Source organism: Camellia sinensis, chromosome 13, assembly GCF_055761805.1.
Source record: "Camellia sinensis isolate YWXY chromosome 13, ASM5576180v1, whole genome shotgun sequence".
NCBI lineage: Eukaryota > Viridiplantae > Streptophyta > Magnoliopsida > Ericales > Theaceae > Camellia > Camellia sinensis.
The window spans coordinates 52,054-74,168 of record NC_138973.1 but is presented as its reverse complement, the minus strand read 5'-3'; the positions used below and the strand labels follow the sequence as shown (position 1 = coordinate 74,168).

Here is a 22,115-nt window from a genome sequence, read left to right as displayed (position 1 = left end):
AGAGAGAGAGAGAGAGAGGAAATAGGGACCATTCTTGAAGCTGTTGGTCACAGGCTTTATCGCAGGCTGATGGACCGCCTTGAGGGGTTTGAAAGCTCTCTTCGAAAATTGTACCCGAAAGGGATCGATTTTCGGCTCTTCTTTCTGATGATGTGGAAAGATCGATAGCAGTTTGCTTATGAAAATATTTGGCGATGGAATCGGAATCATTCGATCCTATAAGTTGAAAAATTACGTAATTACCCTTAATGTTTATATTTTGTATAAATGGGTAAAATGTAATTTTTTAAGTTGGGTGAGGGTATTTTAGTCATTTTAGTGTGATGTGACACTATAAATAAATATTAATCTAGATAAAAAAGTAATTTTTTACTAACTTCTCAAATCACTCCCAAAAAGTTTGGTTAAAAGCAAAAAAGCTAATTTTTACCATCTTTCCAAAATACCACTAAGTATAAAATTAAAATTATAAGTACATAGGTTAAACTGATCATTGAGATATAATTTGGGGGTAAAATGAAATTTCCTCTTATTTATAACATCATTTTTGTATATATTTTTTTTTTTGGTATAAATTTTATATTTAAATAAAGTTAATATAAAAAAAGAAAAAATGAAAAATATGCTTTTTTTTAAACACAAAATTCTTAATTGGATCTTGCAAAGGATAGTATTTCGTCACTAGATGTCCATTTCTTCAAAAAAAAATAAAAATAAAAAGATTAACACCTTTTGTAATTAATATATCTCATACCTACAAAGTAATTTTGTCCCTAAATTTATCTCTAAACCTCAATTCGTTGTAACATTTTGTCACAATATATTGATGAAAAAACTATTATTGAAATGAAATAAAAAATAAAAAAAAATTATAGAAAAAAAATTGTCACAAAATGAAGTTTTCATGATCACATATTTTAATTGACAGTAATTAGTGGGTCAGTGTGTTTCCTCATATTCAGCTACAAAATTCTGAATATCTAAAAGCTTTAATGTTTAAAATAAAACAAACTGCTGCAAGCAGTCACCCAGTGGGGAATCGAACCCGTGACCATGCGCTTTACCCACACAGTCACGTGTGTGCACTTACCACTGGGGCAACCTGCCCCCTAATGAATATAACTTATATGGATACCATTACAACAATCATTGTATAAGTCACACATTAAATATCATGTAAAAATATAGTGAGCTAATTTTATTGACATAATAAATATTATGATATCATTTTTTTTTTTTGATAATAATATAAAAAAATCATACATTTGTATAAAATGATGTAATTTAATATGGACTTTTTACTTTAAAATAAAATATCTATGAAGATGCTTTTTATTTATAGAGAATTTCATTTTGCTCTTCAAATTATACCTTGATGATCAATTTAATTAATGTACTTATGATTTTAATTTTATACCTAAACTATTTAATTTTAGATCAATTTCATCCCTACCATTAGCTACCATTTGTAATTAAACAACACTTGCTGTTGTTTTCATTTGAGACTTCATTTTAGCCCTTGAGCTATCCCCAAAATATTAATTAGACCCGTAAACAATATGAGATTTGGGGGTCTAATTGATATTTTTAAAATAGTTTGGGGGGCAAAATAAACAAAATAAAATTTCAAACGAAATTTGAGTGTCACGCCATCAACTTTATTCTAATTATAAACGGTAGCTAACGGCTGTGATGAAATTGATCCAAAATCAAATAGTTTAAGTATAAAATTAAAATTATAAGTACATAGGTTAAACTAATCATTGAGATATAATTTGGGGGTAAAATGAAATTTCCTCTTATTTATAACAGGGCCGGCCCTGAGTTCGTCGGGGCCTAAGGTGAATTTCGAAAATTGGGGCCCTTTTATATTGAAAAAAAATTCATGAATAAAAACGATAAGTTACAATTTTTTTATTTGTTTGTAACCATAAAAAATTTACTTACACATATAATCATTAAAATTATAAATAAAACAATTTAATAAAACAAAATTAGAACAAAAAAATTATTCAATTAAAATCGATAAAGACCTAGGTAAAAAAATTTGAGCAAAATTATTTATTCCACTAAAATCTAATAAATAAAGAAGGTAAAAATAAAAAATAAAAAAAATAGGGCCCATATATTATATGTATTATTTTTCTTAAGCCCAAACACTTTTTTTTTAATATATATTTTCATTTTAATAAATATGGACCAAACTACACTTATAAATAAATATGGAGTAAATCATACATGGACCCAAAAAAATATTTTGGGGCCCTTTAAATTGATCCTAAAACCAAAAAAAAAAAAACATTGAGCCTATAATATTTTACCAAATTTAGGGGCCCTATTTTTGGGCCAAATTTAGGGGCCCTATGTTATATATGTTTATATGTTTTACCAAATTTAGGGGCCCTATTGTTTTTTATTTATTTACTTATATATTTTCATTTTAATAAATATGGGCCAAACACATTTATAAAGGGGAACTTACTGATAAGTCCCATGTAACAAGTTCAAAACCCAACTAATCCCAAAACAAAATACTAGCACCAATTAGTCCAACACATTTTTAATTGTTACCAAAAAATCCTTTTTTTTTTTTTTTAATTTATAGACACTGTTCACATCTTACTACCGTCGGACTTCCGTTTAACGGTCGCCGGAGACTCACCGGAATGTCTAGAATATTGCCGAAAATAAAAAAAAATAAAAAACATATTATGAAACTGTAAAATTTTACAGTTCTAAATAATGTTATAAAACTGCAAAATTTTACAGTTTTAAACCATGATTCATTCCAGCACCAAAAAAAAAAGTCGAAACTGCAAAATTTTACAGTTTTCACCGCCTGTAACTCAAACTCGAAAACTGCTTGTTTAGAATTCGAAAATTTTCTCCATTAGAACAGAAAAACAGAAATGTATACAGAGCATAGTTGTCAAATCGAGATTCGTATCGTGAATCGAAATGGTCTCGTACCGAACCGCGAATCGAATCGAATCGTGAATCGTAAAGATTCGGTCACTTTTTCTAAATTACTTAAAAATATATATCTACACATTTAGATGTTAAATATATCTTATGAATATAAAATATTTAGACTTAAATCAACAAAATTGTTATTTTGAAAGATAATCACGTAATTTAATAAGTAAGAAGTTAACAAAGATTCCTATGTAAAATCACAATCTTACCTTTTTTTTTATTTTTTAGATATTTTTTATCAACTATTCTTAATAAAGATAAAAACCAAATAGACAAACTATTAATTTCTAAAGTAACAATAGTTAACAATGATATTGATATTTGGACAATAAGCATATATACTTTTCTAGGTAAGAGTGAGCAAATAATAAGAAAGGATTATTTAGGATATTTTATTTTAAAGCCTAAAACATTTTAAAAGGTATAACTGACCTCACATATGTAATATTCAATTTAATAAAATAATAATAGATAATTCATAGTATAACTTTAATCTTAAACATCTTTAGAAGATATATTACAATTTTTTGAAGGGAAAAAAAATGAGAAGAAATGTTAAGAATATGTGAGGTCTGACTGAATTTGATTGGATCCTATAAAAAACTCTATGATCATTAAAATAACAACAAATCATATATATATGTTGATTATTTTGGTATTAAATGTTATTAAAAGTTGTATTATGTTATTTTCACTAAAAAGATGGAAAAAATGAGTCGAAAATATGTCGAACACAATAATTTTAAAAATTGCATGAATCGTAAAAAGTGAATCGAATCGTGAATCGATTGTGAATCGTGCGATTCACTAGAGATTCACTTCCAAAATAGATTCACTCATAGATTCGTATCGATTTTGCAAAAATTGCGTATCGAATCGTGAATCGAATCGCGAATCGTAAGATTCTGATAACAGAGATACAGAGAGAGAAAAAAAAAAAAAAGAGATCGAAGGGGAAAGACGGATGTCTAACCAAATCTGTGTAGATCTACTCAGATCTAATGTAGATCTGAGTAGATCTATATCAGATCTAAGTAGATCTATTCATCTTCTTCGTCGGAAAATATATCATCTTCTTCGTCGGAGTTGATTTCAATGCTTGGTGGTTATCAATGAACCCCGATCAATGAAAAAAGATATGATCACCGGTGGTCCTCTTCCATGACAAACACGGTGACAGAAAAATGTAGAAAAAAAAACGAGAGAGGAAGGGAAGCAAAAAGCACAGAGAGAGAGGAAAGGACTTTTGGGTGTAGTGAAAAAGTTATGAGATTAAATGGAGATCACATGTTTCCCATGGAACCTATGGGTAATTTCCCCATTTATTAAATAAATATGGACTAAATTATACATGTGCCCATTAAAACATTTGGGGCCCTTTAAATTGATCTTAAAACCAAAAAAAAAAGGTTGAACCTATAACAATTTTTTAAATTTAGGGGCCCTATTTTTGGGCCAAAATATGGGGCCTAAGGCACAAGCCTTACCTGCCTTAGGGCAGGGCCGGCCTTGCACATTCAGTTAGAAAGAGGAAGGAGAGCAAGAGAGAAAGGAGTCTACAGAAGAAGAGGAAGGGAGAAGAGAGCATTCTTGTGCAAAATTAGCAAGTAAGCCACATACACAACTTCTCTTTCTTGTCCATTACTGTTTGGTGTTATTGTTTTATAGTCTAAAGGGTAATTGTATACTTCAGATGATTTTAATATAAATAGAGGAATTAGATAATTAGATGCATATGAAATTTGTAAGGAAAAAAAACTCACTGTCCCATGTATGAATTAGAGTACAAATTCAATTTGCTTTATATATTCAGGCCACTGTGTTTATCATATGAATGTGCATGTTAAGTATGCTATAATACATGATGTCAGATTTATTTTATTAGGACAAAGAACCAACAACATAGGCCTTTGTTGATAAATAAATAAATAAAATATTTTTCCACTAGAATTCCTTGTATATCTAGAAAAATCATTTATTATGTATATCTTGGAATTTCAAGATACACACATAAAGGAAAGATCTAATTAAACATCGATTGTAGTTAATTGGATAATTCAATGTGTGTAGTGTGTGTAGTATACAAGATATAAAAAGAATCCCCATTAACATTTCTAAACAATAAAGGAAAAATCTAATTAAACCTGATGGAGAGAGACCAAATCGAGAAAGACCGAACCTGATGGAGTCGATCAATCGAGAGGGACAAGGGCAAACCAAGATCGCGATGGATTCAAATCAAAGAACTCAACGAAACAGAAGAGCTTCACTAATGGCTGCTAGGGTTTCAATTGTGTGTAATACAAGGAGTATAATCGATATATATAGCAATCCTAGACCCAATCTAAAATAGGAAATAAGAACCAACAACATCAATCAATATTTCCTCTCTAATATATTTACGTAAGTAACATAATATTCTCACACATTACATCATCCAATGGTTGTAAAAATTCATTACAACAATTGTTGTGGTTTTTAACAACCATTCGATGATGTAATGAAGATTCTCCATTAATGTTAGGTGTTATTGTTTTATAGTCTAAAGGGTAATTGTATACTTCAGATGATTTTAATATAAATAGAGGAATTAGATAATTAGATGCATATGAAATTTGTAAGGAAAAAAAACTCACTGTCCCATGTATGAATTAGAGTACAAATTCAATTTGCTTTATATATTCAGGCCACTGTGTTTATCATATGAATGTGCATGTTAAGTATGCTATAATACATGATGTCAGATTTATTTTATTAGGACAAAGAACCAACAACATAGGCCTTTGTTGATAAATAAATAAATAAAATATTTTTCCACTAGAATTCCTTGTATATCTAGAAAAATCATTTATTATGTATATCTTGGAATTTCAAGATACACACATAAAGGAAAGATCTAATTAAACATCGATTGTAGTTAATTGGATAATTCAATGTGTGTAGTGTGTGTAGTATACAAGACATAAAAAGAATCCCCATTAACATTTCTAAACAATAAAGGAAAAATCTAATTAAACCTGATGGAGAGAGACCAAATCGAGAAAGACCGAACCTGATGGAGTCGATCAATCGAGAGGGACAAGGGCAAACCAAGATCGCGATGGATTCAAATCAAAGAACTCAACGAAACAGAAGACCTTCACTAATGGCTGCTAGGGTTTCAATTGTGTGTAATACAAGGAGTATAATCGATATATATAGCAATCCTAGACCCAATCTAAAATAGGAAATAAGAACCAACAACATCAATCAATATTTCCTCTCTAATATATTTACGTAAGTAACATAATATTCTCACACATTACATCATCCAATGGTTGTAAAAATTCATTACAACAATTGTTGTGGTTTTTAACAACCATTCGATGATGTAATGAAGATTCTCCATTAATGTTAGGTATTATTGTTTTATAGTCTAAAGGGTAATTGTATACTTCAGATGATTTTAATATAAATAGAGGAATTAGATAATTAGATGCATATGAAATTTGTAAGGAAAAAAAACTCACTGTGCCATGTATGAATTAGAGTACAAATTCAATTTGCTTTATATATTCAGGCCACTGTGTTTATCATATGAATGTGCATGTTAAGTATGCTATAATACATGATGTCAGATTTATTTTATTAGGACAAAGAACCAACAACATAGGCCTTTGTTGATAAATAAATAAATAAAATATTTTTCCACTAGAATTCCTTGTATATCTAGAAAAATCATTTATTATGTATATCTTGGAATTTCAAGATACACACATAAAGGAAAGATCTAATTAAAACTCGATTGTAGTTAATTGGATAATTCAATGTGTGTAGTGTGTGTAGTATACAACAGATAAAAAGAATCCCCATTAACATTTCTAAACAATAAAGGAAAAATCTAATTAAACCTGATGGAGAGAGACCAAATCGAGAAAGACCGAACCTGATGGAGTCGATCAATCGAGAGGGACAAGGGCAAACCAAGATCGCGATGGATTCAAATCAAAGAACTCAACGAAACAGAAGAGCTTCACTAATGGCTGCTAGGGTTTCAATTGTGTGTAATACAAGGAGTATAATCGATATATATAGCAATCCTAGACCCAATCTAAAATAGGAAATAAGAACCAACAACATCAATCAATATTTCCTCTCTAATATATTTACGTAAGTAACATAATATTCTCACACATTACATCATCCAATGGTTGTAAAAATTCATTACAACAATTGTTGTGGTTTTTAACAACCATTCGATGATGTAATGAAGATTCTCCATTAATGTTAGGTGTTATTGTTTTATAGTCTAAAGGGTAATTGTATACTTCAGATGATTTTAATATAAATAGAGGAATTAGATAATTAGATGCATATGAAATTTGTAAGGAAAAAAAACTCACTGTGCCATGTATGAATTAGAGTACAAATTCAATTTGCTTTATATATTCAGTCCACTGTGTTTATCATATGAATGTGCATGTTAAGTATGCTATAACACATGATGTCAGATTTATTTTATTAGGACAAAAAACCAACAACATAGGCCTTTGTTGATAAATAAATAAATAAAATATTTTTCCACTAGAATTCCTTGTATATCTAGAAAAATCATTTATTATGTATATCTTGGAATTTCAAGATACACACATAAAGGAAAGATCTAATTAAACATCGATTGTAGTTAATTGGATAATTCAATGTGTGTAGTGTGTGTAGTATACGAGATATAAAAAGAATCCCCATTAACATTTCTAAACAATAAAGGAAAAATCTAATTAAACCTGATGGAGAGAGACCAAATCGAGAAAGACCGAACCTGATGGAGTCGATCAATCGAGAGGGACAAGGGCAAACCAAGATCGCGATGGATTCAAATCAAAGAACTCAACGAAACAGAAGAGCTTCACTAATGGCTGCTAGGGTTTCAATTGTGTGTAATACAAGGAGTATAATCGATATATATAGCAATCCTAGACCCAATCTAAAATAGGAAATAAGAACCAACAACATCAATCAATATTTCCTCTCTAATATATTTACGTAAGTAACATAACATTCTCACACATTACATCATCCAATGGTTGTAAAAATTCATTACAACAATTGTTGTGGTTTTTAACAACCATTCGATGATGTAATGAAGATTCTCCATTACTGTTTGGTGTTATTGTTTTATAGTCTAAAGGGTAATTGTATACTTCAGATGATTTTAATATAAATAGAGGAATTAGATAATTAGATGCATATGAAATTTGTAAGGAAAAAAAACTCACTGTCCCATGTATGAATTAGAGTACAAATTCAATTTGCTTTATATGTTCAGGCCACTGTGTTTATTATATGAATGTGCATGTTAAGTATGCTATAATACATGATGTCAGATTTATTTTATTAGGACAAAGAACCAACAACATAGGCCTTTGTTGATAAATAAATAAATAAAATATTTTTCCACTAGAATTCCTTGTATATCTAGAAAAATCATTTATTATGTATATCTTGGAATTTCAAGATACACACATAAAGGAAAGATCTAATTAAACATCGATTGTAGTTAATTGGATAATTCAATGTGTGTAGTGTGTGTAGTATACGAGATATAAAAAGAATCCCCATTAACATTTCTAAACAATAAAGGAAAAATCTAATTAAACCTGATGGAGAGAGACCAAATCGAGAAAGACCGAACCTGATGGAGTCGATCAATCGAGAGGGACAAGGGCAAACCAAGATCGCGATGGATTCAAATCAAAGAACTCAACGAAACAGAAGAGCTTCACTAATGGCTGCTAGGGTTTCAATTGTGTGTAATACAAGGAGTATAATCGATATATATAGCAATCCTAGACCCAATCTAAAATAGGAAATAAGAACCAACAACATCAATCAATATTTCCTCTCTAATATATTTACGTAAGTAACATAATATTCTCACACATTACATCATCCAATGGTTGTAAAAATTCATTACAACAATTGTTGTGGTTTTTAACAACCATTCGATGATGTAATGAAGATTCTCCATTACTGTTAGGTGTTATTGTTTTATAGTCTAAAGGGTAATTGTATACTTCAGATGATTTTAATATAAATAGAGGAATTAGATAATTAGATGCATATGAAATTTGTAAGGAAAAAAAACTCACTGTGCCATGTATGAATTGGAGTACAAATTCAATTTGCTTTATATATTCAGGCCACTGTGTTTATCATATGAATGTGCATGTTAAGTATGCTATAATACATGATGTCAGATTTATTTTATTAGGACAAAGAACCAACAACATAGGCCTTTGTTGATAAATAAATAAATAAAATATTTTTCCACTAGAATTCCTTGTATATCTAGAAAAATCATTTATTATGTATATCTTGGAATTTCAAGATACACACATAAAGGAAAGATATAATTAAACATCGACTGTAGTTAATTGGATAATTCAATGTGTGTAGTGTGTGTAGTATACAAGATATAAAAAGAATCCCCATTAACATTTCTAAACAATAAAGGAAAAATCTAATTAAACCTGATGGAGAGAGACCAAATCGAGAAAGACCGAACCTGATGGAGTCGATCAATCGAGAGGGACAAGGGCAAACCAAGATCGCGATGGATTCAAATCAAAGAACTCAACGAAACAGAAGAGCTTCACTAATGGCTGCTAGGGTTTCAATTGTGTGTAATACAAGGAGTATAATCGATATATATAGCAATCCTAGACCCAATCTAAAATAGGAAATAAGAACCAACAACATCAATCAATATTTCCTCTCTAATATATTTACGTAAGTAACATAATATTCTCACACATTACATCATCCAATGGTTGTAAAAATTCATTACAACAATTGTTGTGGTTTTTAACAACCATTCGATGATGTAATGAAGATTCTCCATTACTGTTAGGTGTTATTGTTTTATAGTCTAAAGGGTAATTGTATACTTCAGATGATTTTAATATAAATAGAGGAATTAGATAATTAGATGCATATGAAATTTGTAAGGAAAAAAAACTCACTGTGCCATGTATGAATTGGAGTACAAATTCAATTTGCTTTATATATTCAGGCCACTGTGTTTATCATATGAATGTGCATGTTAAGTATGCTATAATACATGATGTCAGATTTATTTTATTAGGACAAAGAACCAACAACATAGGCCTTTGTTGATAAATAAATAAATAAAATATTTTTCCACTAGAATTCCTTGTATATCTAGAAAAATCATTTATTATGTATATCTTGGAATTTCAAGATACACACATAAAGGAAAGATATAATTAAACATCGATTGTAGTTAATTGGATAATTCAATGTGTGCAGTGTGTGTAGTATACAAGATATAAAAAGAATCCCCATTAACATTTCTAAACAATAAAGGAAAAATCTAATTAAACCTGATGGAGAGAGACCAAATCGAGAAAGACCGAACCTGATGGAGTCGATCAATCGAGAGGGACAAGGGCAAACCAAGATCGCGATGGATTCAAATCAAAGAACTCAACGAAACAGAAGAGCTTCACTAATGGCTGCTAGGGTTTCAATTGTGTGTAATACAAGGAGTATAATCGATATATATAGCAATCCTAGACCCAATCTAAAATAGGAAATAAGAACCAACAACATCAATCAATATTTCCTCTCTAATATATTTACGTAAGTAACATAATATTCTCACACATTACATCATCCAATGGTTGTAAAAATTCATTACAACAATTGTTGTGGTTTTTAACAACCATTCGATGATGTAATGAAGATTCTCCATTACTGTTAGGTGTTATTGTTTTATAGTCTAAAGGGTAATTGTATACTTCAGATAATTAGATGCATATGAAATTTGTAAGGAAAAAAAACTCACTGTGCCATGTAGGAATTAGAGTACAAATTCAATTTGCTTTATATATTCAGGCCACTGTGTTTATCATATGAATGTGCATGTTAAGTATGCTATAATACATGATGTCAGATTTATTTTATTAGGACAAAGAACCAACAACATAGGCCTTTGTTGATAAATAAATAAATAAAATATTTTTCCACTAGAATTCCTTGTATATCTAGAAAAATCATTTATTATGTATATTTTGGAATTTCAAGATACAAACATAAAGGAAAGATCTAATTAAACATCGATTGTAGTTAATTGGATAATTCAATGTGTGTAGTGTGTGTAGTATACGAGATATAAAAAGAATCCCCATTAACATTTCTAAACAATAAAGGAAAAATCTAATTAAACCTGATGGAGAGAGACCAAATCGAGAAAGACCGAACCTGATGGAGTCGATCAATCGAGAGGGACAAGGGCAAACCAAGATCGCGATGGATTCAAATCAAAGAACTCAACGAAACAGAAGAGCTTCACTAATGGCTGCTAGGGTTTCAATTGTGTGTAATACAAGGAGTATAATCGATATATATAGCAATCCTAGACCCAATCTAAAATAGGAAATAAGAACCAACAACATCAATCAATATTTCCTCTCTAATATATTTACGTAAGTAACATAATATTCTCACACATTACATCATCCAATGGTTGTAAAAATTCATTACAACAATTGTTGTGGTTTTTAACAACCATTCGATGATGTAATGAAGATTCTCCATTAATGTTAGGTGTTATTGTTTTATAGTCTAAAGGGTAATTGTATACTTCAGATGATTTTAATATAAATAGAGGAATTAGATAATTAGATGCATATGAAATTTGTAAGGAAAAAAAACTCACTGTCCCATGTATGAATTAGAGTACAAATTCAATTTGCTTTATATGTTCAGGCCACTGTGTTTATTATATGAATGTGCATGTTAAGTATGCTATAATACATGATGTCAGATTTATTTTATTAGGACAAAGAACCAACAACATAGGCCTTTGTTGATAAATAAATAAATAAAATATTTTTCCACTAGAATTCCTTGTATATCTAGAAAAATCATTTATTATGTATATCTTGGAATTTCAAGATACACACATAAAGGAAAGATCTAATTAAACATCGATTGTAGTTAATTGGATAATTCAATGTGTGTAGTGTGTGTAGTATACAAGATATAAAAAGAATCCCCATTAACATTTCTAAACAATAAAGGAAAAATCTAATTAAACCTGATGGAGAGAGACCAAATCGAGAAAGACCGAACCTGATGGAGTCGATCAATCGAGAGGGACAAGGGCAAACCAAGATCGCGATGGATTCAAATCAAAGAACTCAACGAAACAGAAGAGCTTCACTAATGGCTGCTAGGGTTTCAATTGTGTGTAATACAAGGAGTATAATCGATATATATAGCAATCCTAGACCCAATCTAAAATAGGAAATAAGAACCAACAACATCAATCAATATTTCCTCTCTAATATATTTACGTAAGTAACATAATATTCTCACACATTACATCATCCAATGGTTGTAAAAATTCATTACAACAATTGTTGTGGTTTTTAACAACCATTCGATGATGTAATGAAGATTCTCCATTAATGTTAGGTGTTATTGTTTTATAGTCTAAAGGGTAATTGTATACTTCAGATGATTTTAATATAAATAGAGGAATTAGATAATTAGATGCATATGAAATTTGTAAGGAAAAAAAACTCACTGTGCCATGTATGAATTAGAGTACAAATTCAATTTGCTTTATATATTCAGGCCACTGTGTTTATCATATGAATGTGCATGTTAAGTATGCTATAATACATGATGTCAGATTTATTTTATTAGGACAAAGAACCAACAACATAGGCCTTTGTTGATAAATAAATAAATAAAATATTTTTCCACTAGAATTCCTTGTATATCTAGAAAAATCATTTATTATGTATATCTTGGAATTTCAAGATACACACATAAAGGAAAGATCTAATTAAACATCGATTGTAGTTAATTGGATAATTCAATGTGTGTAGTGTGTGTAGTATACAAGATATAAAAAGAATCCCCATTAACATTTCTAAACAATAAAGGAAAAATCTAATTAAACCTGATGGAGAGAGACCAAATCGAGAAAGACCGAACCTGATGGAGTCAATCAATCGAGAGGGACAAGGGCAAACCAAGATCGCGATGGATTCAAATCAAAGAACTCAACGAAACAGAAGAGCTTCACTAATGGCTGCTAGGGTTTCAATTGTGTGTAATACAAGGAGTATAATCGATATATATAGCAATCCTAGACCCAATCTAAAATAGGAAATAAGAACCAACAACATCAATCAATATTTCCTCTCTAATATATTTACGTAAGTAACATAATATTCTCACACATTACATCATCCAATGGTTGTAAAAATTCATTACAACAATTGTTGTGGTTTTTAACAACCATTCGATGATGTAATGAAGATTCTCCATTAATGTTAGGTGTTATTGTTTTATAGTCTAAAGGGTAATTGTATACTTCAGATGATTTTAATATAAATAGAGGAATTAGATAATTAGATGCATATGAAATTTGTAAGGAAAAAAAACTCACTGTGCCATTTATGAATTAGAGTACAAATTCAATTTGCTTTATATATTCAGGCCACTGTGTTTATCATATGAATGTGCATGTTAAGTATGCTATAATACACGATGTCAGATTTATTTTATTAGGACAAAGAACCAACAACATAGGCCTTTGTTGATAAATAAATAAATAAAATATTTTTCCACTAGAATTCCTTGTATATCTAGAAAAATCATTTATTATGTATATCTTGGAATTTCAAGATACACACATAAAGGAAAGATCTAATTAAACATCGATTGTAGTTAATTGGATAATTCAATGTGTGTAGTGTGTGTAGTATACAAGATATAAAAAGAATCCCCATTAACATTTCTAAACAATAAAGGAAAAATCTAATTAAACCTGATGGAGAGAGACCAAATCGAGAAAGACCGAACCTGATGGAGTCGATCAATCGAGAGGGACAAGGGCAAACCAAGATCGCGATGGATTCAAATCAAAGAACTCAACGAAACAGAAGAGCTTCACTAATGGCTGCTAGGGTTTCAATTGTGTGTAATACAAGGAGTATAATCGATATATATAGCAATCCTAGACCCAATCTAAAATAGGAAATAAGAACCAACAACATCAATCAATATTTCCTCTCTAATATATTTACGTAAGTAACATAATATTCTCACACATTACATCATCCAATGGTTGTAAAAATTCATTACAACAATTGTTGTGGTTTTTAACAACCATTCGATGATGTAATGAAGATTCTCCATTAATGTTAGGTGTTATTGTTTTATAGTCTAAAGGGTAATTGTATACTTCAGATGATTTTAATATAAATAGAGGAATTAGATAATTAGATGCATATGAAATTTGTAAGGAAAAAAAACTCACTGTGCCATGTATGAATTAGAGTACAAATTCAATTTGCTTTATATATTCAGGCCACTGTGTTTATCATATGAATGTGCATGTTAAGTATGCTATAATACATGATGTCAGATTTATTTTATTAGGACAAAGAACCAACAACATAGGCCTTTGTTGATAAATAAATAAATAAAATATTTTTCCACTAGAATTCCTTGTATATCTAGAAAAATCATTTATTATGTATATCTTGGAATTTCAAGATACACACATAAAGGAAAGATCTAATTAAACATCGATTGTAGTTAATTGGATAATTCAATGTGTGTAGTGTGTGTAGTATACAAGATATAAAAAGAATCCCCATTAACATTTCTAAACAATAAAGGAAAAATCTAATTAAACCTGATGGAGAGAGACCAAATCGAGAAAGACCGAACCTGATGGAGTCGATCAATCGAGAGGGACAAGGGCAAACCAAGATCGCGATGGATTCAAATCAAAGAACTCAACGAAACAGAAGAGCTTCACTAATGGCTGCTAGGGTTTCAATTGTGTGTAATACAAGGAGTATAATCGATATATATAGCAATCCTAGACCCAATCTAAAATAGGAAATAAGAATAAGGCCTTGTTTGGGAAGACTAAATAAGTCCACATTTTTTATCTTTTTATCTTTTTTGGGTCACATCAATCAATATTTCCTCTCTAATATATTTACGTAAGTAACATAATATTCTCACACATTACATCATCCAATGGTTGTAAAAATTCATTACAACAATTGTTAAGAGGTGGAAAATTTATGTCTCTAATTTCTTTGTTTGATGGAGTATATGTACATTATTGAAGAACTTATACCAGAGTCCCACGAGTTGCCACATGGGTCTTTCAATCAATATAAGAAGAAGAAGAAGAAGAAGAAGAAGAAAAGGCACAGCATGATTGAAGTACATAGATAACAAATGTGAATTAGATCTTTCCTTTATGTGTGTATCTTGAAATTCCAAGATATACATAATAAATGATTTTTCTAGATATACAAGGAATTCTAGTGGAAAGTTTACAAGTAGAAATTCCAAGATATTACACACACAAAATCACATTTCTAAACAATAAAGGAAAGATCTAATTAAACCTGATGGAGAAAGACCAAATCGAGAAAGACCGAACCTGATGGAGTCGATCGATCGAGAGGGACAAGGGCAAACCAAGATCGCGATGGATTCAAATCAAAGAACTCAACGAAACAGAAGAGCTTCACTAATGGCTGCTAGGGTTTCAATTGTGTGTAATACAAGGAGTATAATCGATATATATAGCAATCCTAGACCCAATCTAAAATAGGAAATAAGAATAAGGCCTTGTTTGGGAAGACTAAATAAGTCCACACTTTTTATCTTTTTATCTTTTTTGGGTCACATCAATCAATATTTCCTCTCTAATATATTTACGCAAGTAACATAATATTCTCACACATTACATCATCCAATGGTTGTAAAAATTCATTACAACAATTGTTGTGGTTTTTAACAACCATTCGATGATGTAATGAAGATTCTCCATTACTGTTAGGTGTTATTGTTTTATAGTCTAAAGGGTAATTGTATACTTCAGATGATTTTAATATAAATACATGGGTTTATGGGAGTGAACCTAACTAGTTTTGGGTTTCTCTCTCAAGAACCGCATTTTATTTTCTTCTCCAGTTCTTCTCATTTTCTTTCTTTTATTATTTTAACTATTACAACGATGTAATGGAGAGGACCTGAATTCCATCTGCCATATTTTAACCCATAGAAACCTTACAAAAAATGAAACCAAAACAAAAACAAAAGAAGAGCACCATCTAACATATATTGACCCATAAGAACCTTATAGTGAGGTCCCTAGAAAGATAATGAGATGGTTTTGGGAAAGAAAGAACTACCAATCAATTATATTGATAAGCCTCTCTATCAGCTAAGCTTTTCAAACAGTTGGTCGTTTGCATGGTATCAGAGTGGGTCAGGAAGCTGAATATTCACAGCTTGATAATTATAATAAATGCTTGTGCTTGATCCACTCATGAAAAGAATTTTGGCCATACGTGACTCATTGTGACCGTATAAATGCTTAGCTTAAATCTTAATTGGGAAGACCTAAAGTAGGGCATGGTTTTCAGTGAGCAAAATGTCAAAAGAGGACTCACATGAGTCGGTTGTAGTTCCATGCATGAGACATGCTGCGGTTAGCTCAAATTTGAAAGGAAAAGTAAAAGGAAAAAAAAAGGTGTCTAAACACGCAGATGTAGAGAGACCAAGACCCGGATGGAGAGAGAGAGTCTGAACTCATTGAGATGATTGGATGATGAAGAAGAAGAAGAAGAAGACTCTTCGGAGGATGAACACTACTCCAGCCAAAACTCTAGGTTTTAACCATTCTTTCCATCCCATCTTTTAATATTCAAATGTTTCACAACCAGAGACCTTGCCCCTGGTTAAGGTTAATGTACAAAATTATTGAATAATTCTCTAATCAAATTAATAAGCTGAATTACTCGATTCAATTATGACAGCATGTAGAACAGTTAGATAAACTATGAACATTGACCTCCAGCTTCAAGAATGTACAATCTTGCCCAGAATAACCCAGCAGAATGAAACAGATGTTTACTCAGAAAGGAGATGGACTACGTGTTCATACCGAAAACCAAGTGGAAGAATAATGAAATACCTGAGCACGCAATAGAAGGGCATCAAGTAATGCTGAGAATACAGAAAAAAACATATCTTCAGCAATTTTCTTGTTTTTGCCACTGTTCACATCGAGGCCAAGAATATAGTTGCAAGACAACACCTGGGAAAGAAAGAAGACAAAACAAGCTTACAGTTATAATGATTTGAATTTGGAACACAACTAAGAAAGTTTATAATCACAAATACCACATAGAAACCACATGAAGCATTGAAATCATGCAAAGCAAGATTGATCATCTTCAATGGCACCATTGAAACCATCTTCAATGGGACATTGAAACCATAATTATCGCTACAGCAATGCAAAAAGGATTTCTGTAAATAGTATTCTGATGTATAAAACTCGCACTAATCATATGAAAAAGTTGAGTAAAATATGCCATGAATGCACACAAGCATGCCGTGCTCACATGCCTGCCCTTTAGGGTGGTTACTTGTAAGCCTTTTAGTTCCCAAAACCATCCATGTGATCGAGAAACGTGAATACCAATTCATTTGCCAGAAGCAACTCAAATATGATTCACTTAATGCCAAAAAATTCTAGTGCTACTAATCTTTATATTTCAAGGAACAACCAAAAAGACAATCAAGCGGCAAAGAAAATAGATAACAAGAATAGAGCATGGAAAGCGGTACCAGAACTGCAAAGTTGAGTCTGCTATTTCCCATTCCTCACTTGGATATGCTACGCAACTGCCAGCATAGTTGACATGTCAGATGGAGATTAGTACAAACATCTGATACAAAACTCACTGAAAAGAGGAGCTTATAATCTTGTTAGACTTCAAATGCTAAAAAAGAGACATAAATGCAAAAGTATGAGTTAACTTATCACAGCATGCTCATGTGTGCTCCCTTTAGCATCCTTCGGTCTTTATCCATTACTTGAGTTGATGTATACAATTTACATGCATTGTCTAAAATTTGATTTTCAAAGAACTTAATGTCCATCACTCCATGTAATACCTCATATACACTTCAACTCAAGAAGAGTGCTAAAGCACAATAGAGGAACCATTAGGCACATATAGTCAAGCATGCTGAGTAACCATTTCTCATATACATATCCCACAATGTCCCTTCAAGTACAGTTTAGTATCAGAAAAAAAGTTAAAACTGAATCTGACCTCAGAAGTGCATCTGCCAATGCAAGTGCTTCAGGACTTGCTTCTACAATCAGAGATGGTGCCTAACGAAAAGTGAATGGAAATAAGAGTCAGACTGATTTCAACCTCTCCCAAGTCCTAAAAGTTTTATCATCACCAATGACACAATAAGTTTTCCCAAGACAGAAATATCAAAAAAACATATAAGATGTAAGATGCACAGTTTTTGAGGGACCTGGTTGAATTGGGAGAAGCTATATGTATTATTGCTGGTCAATCAATTGGAGACCTGGTACTCAATCAACAATAAGAAATTTTCATGGAAGTGGAGTATTCAAAGGGGGTACTGCAGTCTGCACAACATGTACTAGCACCATCTAAGTGGAAAAATAAATTTCAATGAAATTTAGTTCAACCGACATGTACACGTCATGGACATCCTTCTTTTCTATGTTCCTATATATTTGTATGTAACAAATGAGAGTGCAAATTGCAGATGGTCACAAGTGATGTGAGCCTATTGTAGGCCCCCTAGGAATCATGGTAGGCACAAAGATGGCACAAGACCCCCCAAAGGTGGAAAGGGTGACAGCTGAGGCAGCCTTGGAAAGAGAGAGAGAGAGAGAGAGAATGTGGCAGTGGAGGATGAGCCTTTGGACATGCCAGGGAGATGGAAGCTGCTCTGTAGTGTGCAAGGTTGTTAAAATTGGGATCCTATGTGGGATCGTTAGGAGAGACTTGTGGACCAGATTGTAGAATCAGATCAAGGATTGTAAGTGTTGGAAATAAGATTATATTATCAAAGATATTAGAAGATATGGAAAATATCAGAATATATAGAGATCTCATGATTTGTGCATATTATGATTCTTTTGCATCTTTGATTTATTTTAATTCCTTAACTGAAGCGATTTGGTTGTATCTCTCACTTTATATATATGGTGTATCATGTAAACAAGAGTATCAAGTTGAGTGAATGAAAAATGTAGCCCCTTAGGGCTTTGTGTGTATGGATGTAGGCCAATATTGGCTAAACCACGTTAAACCTTTGTGTTCTTTCTTTTCTCTTTTATGTCTCTATTATTTCTCAATATTCAACCTTATTGCCTTATTACAAAATTCAACCGTAAGATTCTATTTTCAATGCAAGATAAAGTGAAAATTTATTGATAATGATAATGTATGTTAAATCATTTTAAAATCATTAAAGCAAAATGATCAAATTGATATAATGCATCTTGTAAAAAAAAAAACAATACCCAATTAGTACACATTAATGTGTGTTTAGGAGGGAAAAGATTGAGTACATACCTAACTTTTGGCATAATGCACAAAGTGGGTGACCATTGGTTCAATGGTTAAGACTTGGACATTTGGAGGAGTTTATATGCAAAAAATTTATACATACATACATATATAAGAAATAAATAATAAGAAAAAAATTTGGTAGGATCGGGATCGTAGTAAAATCAGGATTGTAGTGCGATTCTATGCAATTTTAAGACTAAGATCGTAATCACTTTAATATCCTACAAAATGTAAGATGTTAGTGCAATCAAGATCATTTGGTTCAATTGGGGTCGTTCAATCATAACATCCTACCATCCGGATCGAGATTCTGATAACTATGCTAGTGTATAGAAAGCTTTCCTTGAGGTGTGTCTTATATGGAGGTGAAGACTTTTTATAGAAGAGTTGGACCATAAAGGCAAGATGAAATCTGAACAAAATGAAATGAAATCAAAATGAAACTTCTCTGGTGAAAGAAACTTCTCTCTCATGTCATCCATGACTTGGTCAAAGAAACTTCTCTCTCATGTCTAAGACTAATCAAAATGAAATCACCTGGGTGGGGAATTGGGCAACTTTGACGATCCCCTAACTCTAGCAATAAATAGACAAGTCCCTGGTGATCCCACGTGGGGTGATAGGTCGCCCAAGCATCGCATAATCAAGGCACCGACCTTGGGGTGTCCCTAGGCCCTACTCTCGACCTAGGCAAACTGTGTAGCATCAGGGTATGAGTCTTGAGTCAAGCAGAGTGAGTATAGTTGTGGACTCCATCCCTTTAGTGGTGCTGATGTGGCAAGTCGTAGAACCCATGTACCTACACATATATTGTACATAACTTGAATAATCCATCCAAAATTTTCTTTGAATATTCCATCAAAAAAATTTCTTTCTAGTCACAATGATCAATATGTAGAATCTGAACACGTGATCGTTGGGATTTGTGCAGGAACATCTACTTTTAATTTTAGAGAGTTCGAAAACATATTTATTGTGACCGTTCCCAAGCCCTACAATGGTAGGTACCCAAGCCCTACAATAGTGGGAGCCTTCTGCATTGGGTTGTCCTTTTAGTTCAAAAACATATTTATTCTAACTCAAAAGGGATAAATACAGTGAAAGCTCATACTCAAACTAGAATTTAAATACTTACTGCCTGACCAATTTCTGACATCAAACATGCAAGACCACCAATCACTTTCTCATCTCCATTAGTAAGAGCTGGTAAAAGAAGTACTTTAAGAAATCCTACTCTGCATAACAAAACCTGTAGTAGCCCCTAAAGAAGCAATGACATCTTAGTAAGTAAAGTGAACTAGAAAATGCACAGTCACTACAACATATTAGACTTTTGGCGACCAATTATTTTGGTCCCTAAAACTATTATTTTAGTCTCTAAATGGTTTTTGTGACAAAATTAATTTCGTCACTAAAAAAGTCACTAAAAGTGCGTCTAGAAAAGTCTTTAGCGACCAATTTTTGAAAATGTTCCCAAAAATGACAATTAGTGACCAATTTTATATTGTCACAAAATATTTGATTTTACAAGACTAAACATTTGGTCACTAATACTTCGTCATAAAATGTCCCAATTTGGTCGCAAAAAATAAAATAATAACACTTTTAACGACTATGATATTTGGTCGCTAAAAGACATAACTTTCTCTACAACACATTTTCGTCACTAAAAATCAAAGTTTAATTTTGTAATCATTTAATCTCGTAGCTAAAATGCACAAAATTAAATATCATCCAATCATATTAAAAAAAAATTGACATCCACATATCAAACCCACTCTATTCCCAAACCATAATGAGTATATAGAAAGTAAATTTGACAAAAATTAAAACTAAAAGTTCCCAAATTCAAATCAAAGTAGTACCAGTTCAAATGAAGAATAGCAACAATACAATAGTTTCTTCAAAGAAAATATCTAAAAAAACATTTTCTCAACATCAATATCAAGCTTTATATCAGATAGGCTTGGCACAAAAGGCTTCAAGCTGTACTTAGGTGTGACACCCTTTGGACATCCCTACAACCCAAAATTCAAAAAGAAGAATCAAATAAAGAATCAACACAACAAGAAAGTGAGTCACCTAGAATCAACATAATAAGGTTATCATAATCCAAACACGTTATCATAATCAAATGTTCTAAATAACAAACACACTAAATTTATAACTATGACAAATCTATCTAGAGCAAAAGGTAGTCACTATGATGGTAAATCAGAAGTAAAACCTCATATAATTACAACTGGTTGTTCTATGACAAATCTATCTAGAGCAAAAGGTAGTCACTATGATGGTAAATCAGAAGTAAAACCTCATATAATTACAACTGGTTTGTTCTAAATAACAAACACACTAAATTTATAACTATGACAAATCTATCTAGAGCAAAAGGTAGTCACTATGATGGTATGAGTCACCAGATGTTCTGAAGCCAATATGTCTTCAAACCAATATGTTATGCTCTTACAAAATTAGGTAGTTTAAAGACAGTCCAGAAACAAGTGACCAAACAAGTCCTACCAATACCATTGGGGTAAATTTTAACACAAATTCATAAGGGCCTGCTAATTAGTAAGTCTGATAATTCTATATAGCATACTGAGGAACAGAATTTCCCTTTATTTACAGAGCTTGGGAACGGTGCAACTGCCTAGATCCTTGTGAAAGGTAGAA

The 22,115-nt window shown here is 31.4% G+C and overlaps 1 protein-coding gene across 25 annotated transcripts in view; it reads right to left on the bottom strand.

The window, feature by feature from the left end:
- LOC114293267 (uncharacterized) overlaps positions 1–22,115 on the bottom strand; it is a 47,440-nt gene that overhangs the window by 3,105 nt on the left and 22,220 nt on the right. For 5 of the 25 annotated variants that reach the window (XM_082901077.1, XM_082901074.1, XM_082901079.1 and 2 more), the window contains 4 exons: positions 20,578–20,703; positions 18,156–20,241; positions 17,665–17,721; positions 17,006–17,128 (listed from right to left, as the gene is read on the bottom strand). In XM_082901077.1, the coding sequence (XP_082757203.1) occupies positions 17,006–17,128; positions 17,665–17,697 (156 nt within the window). In that variant the 5' untranslated portion in view covers positions 17,698–17,721; positions 18,156–20,241; positions 20,578–20,703. Of the gene's footprint in view, positions 1–29; positions 16,902–17,005; positions 17,129–17,664; positions 17,722–18,155; positions 20,242–20,577; positions 20,704–21,307; positions 21,461–22,115 lie in introns of those variants that run through there. The other 20 variants (XM_082901089.1, XM_082901086.1, XM_082901083.1 and 17 more) reach the window with 14 other exon arrangements.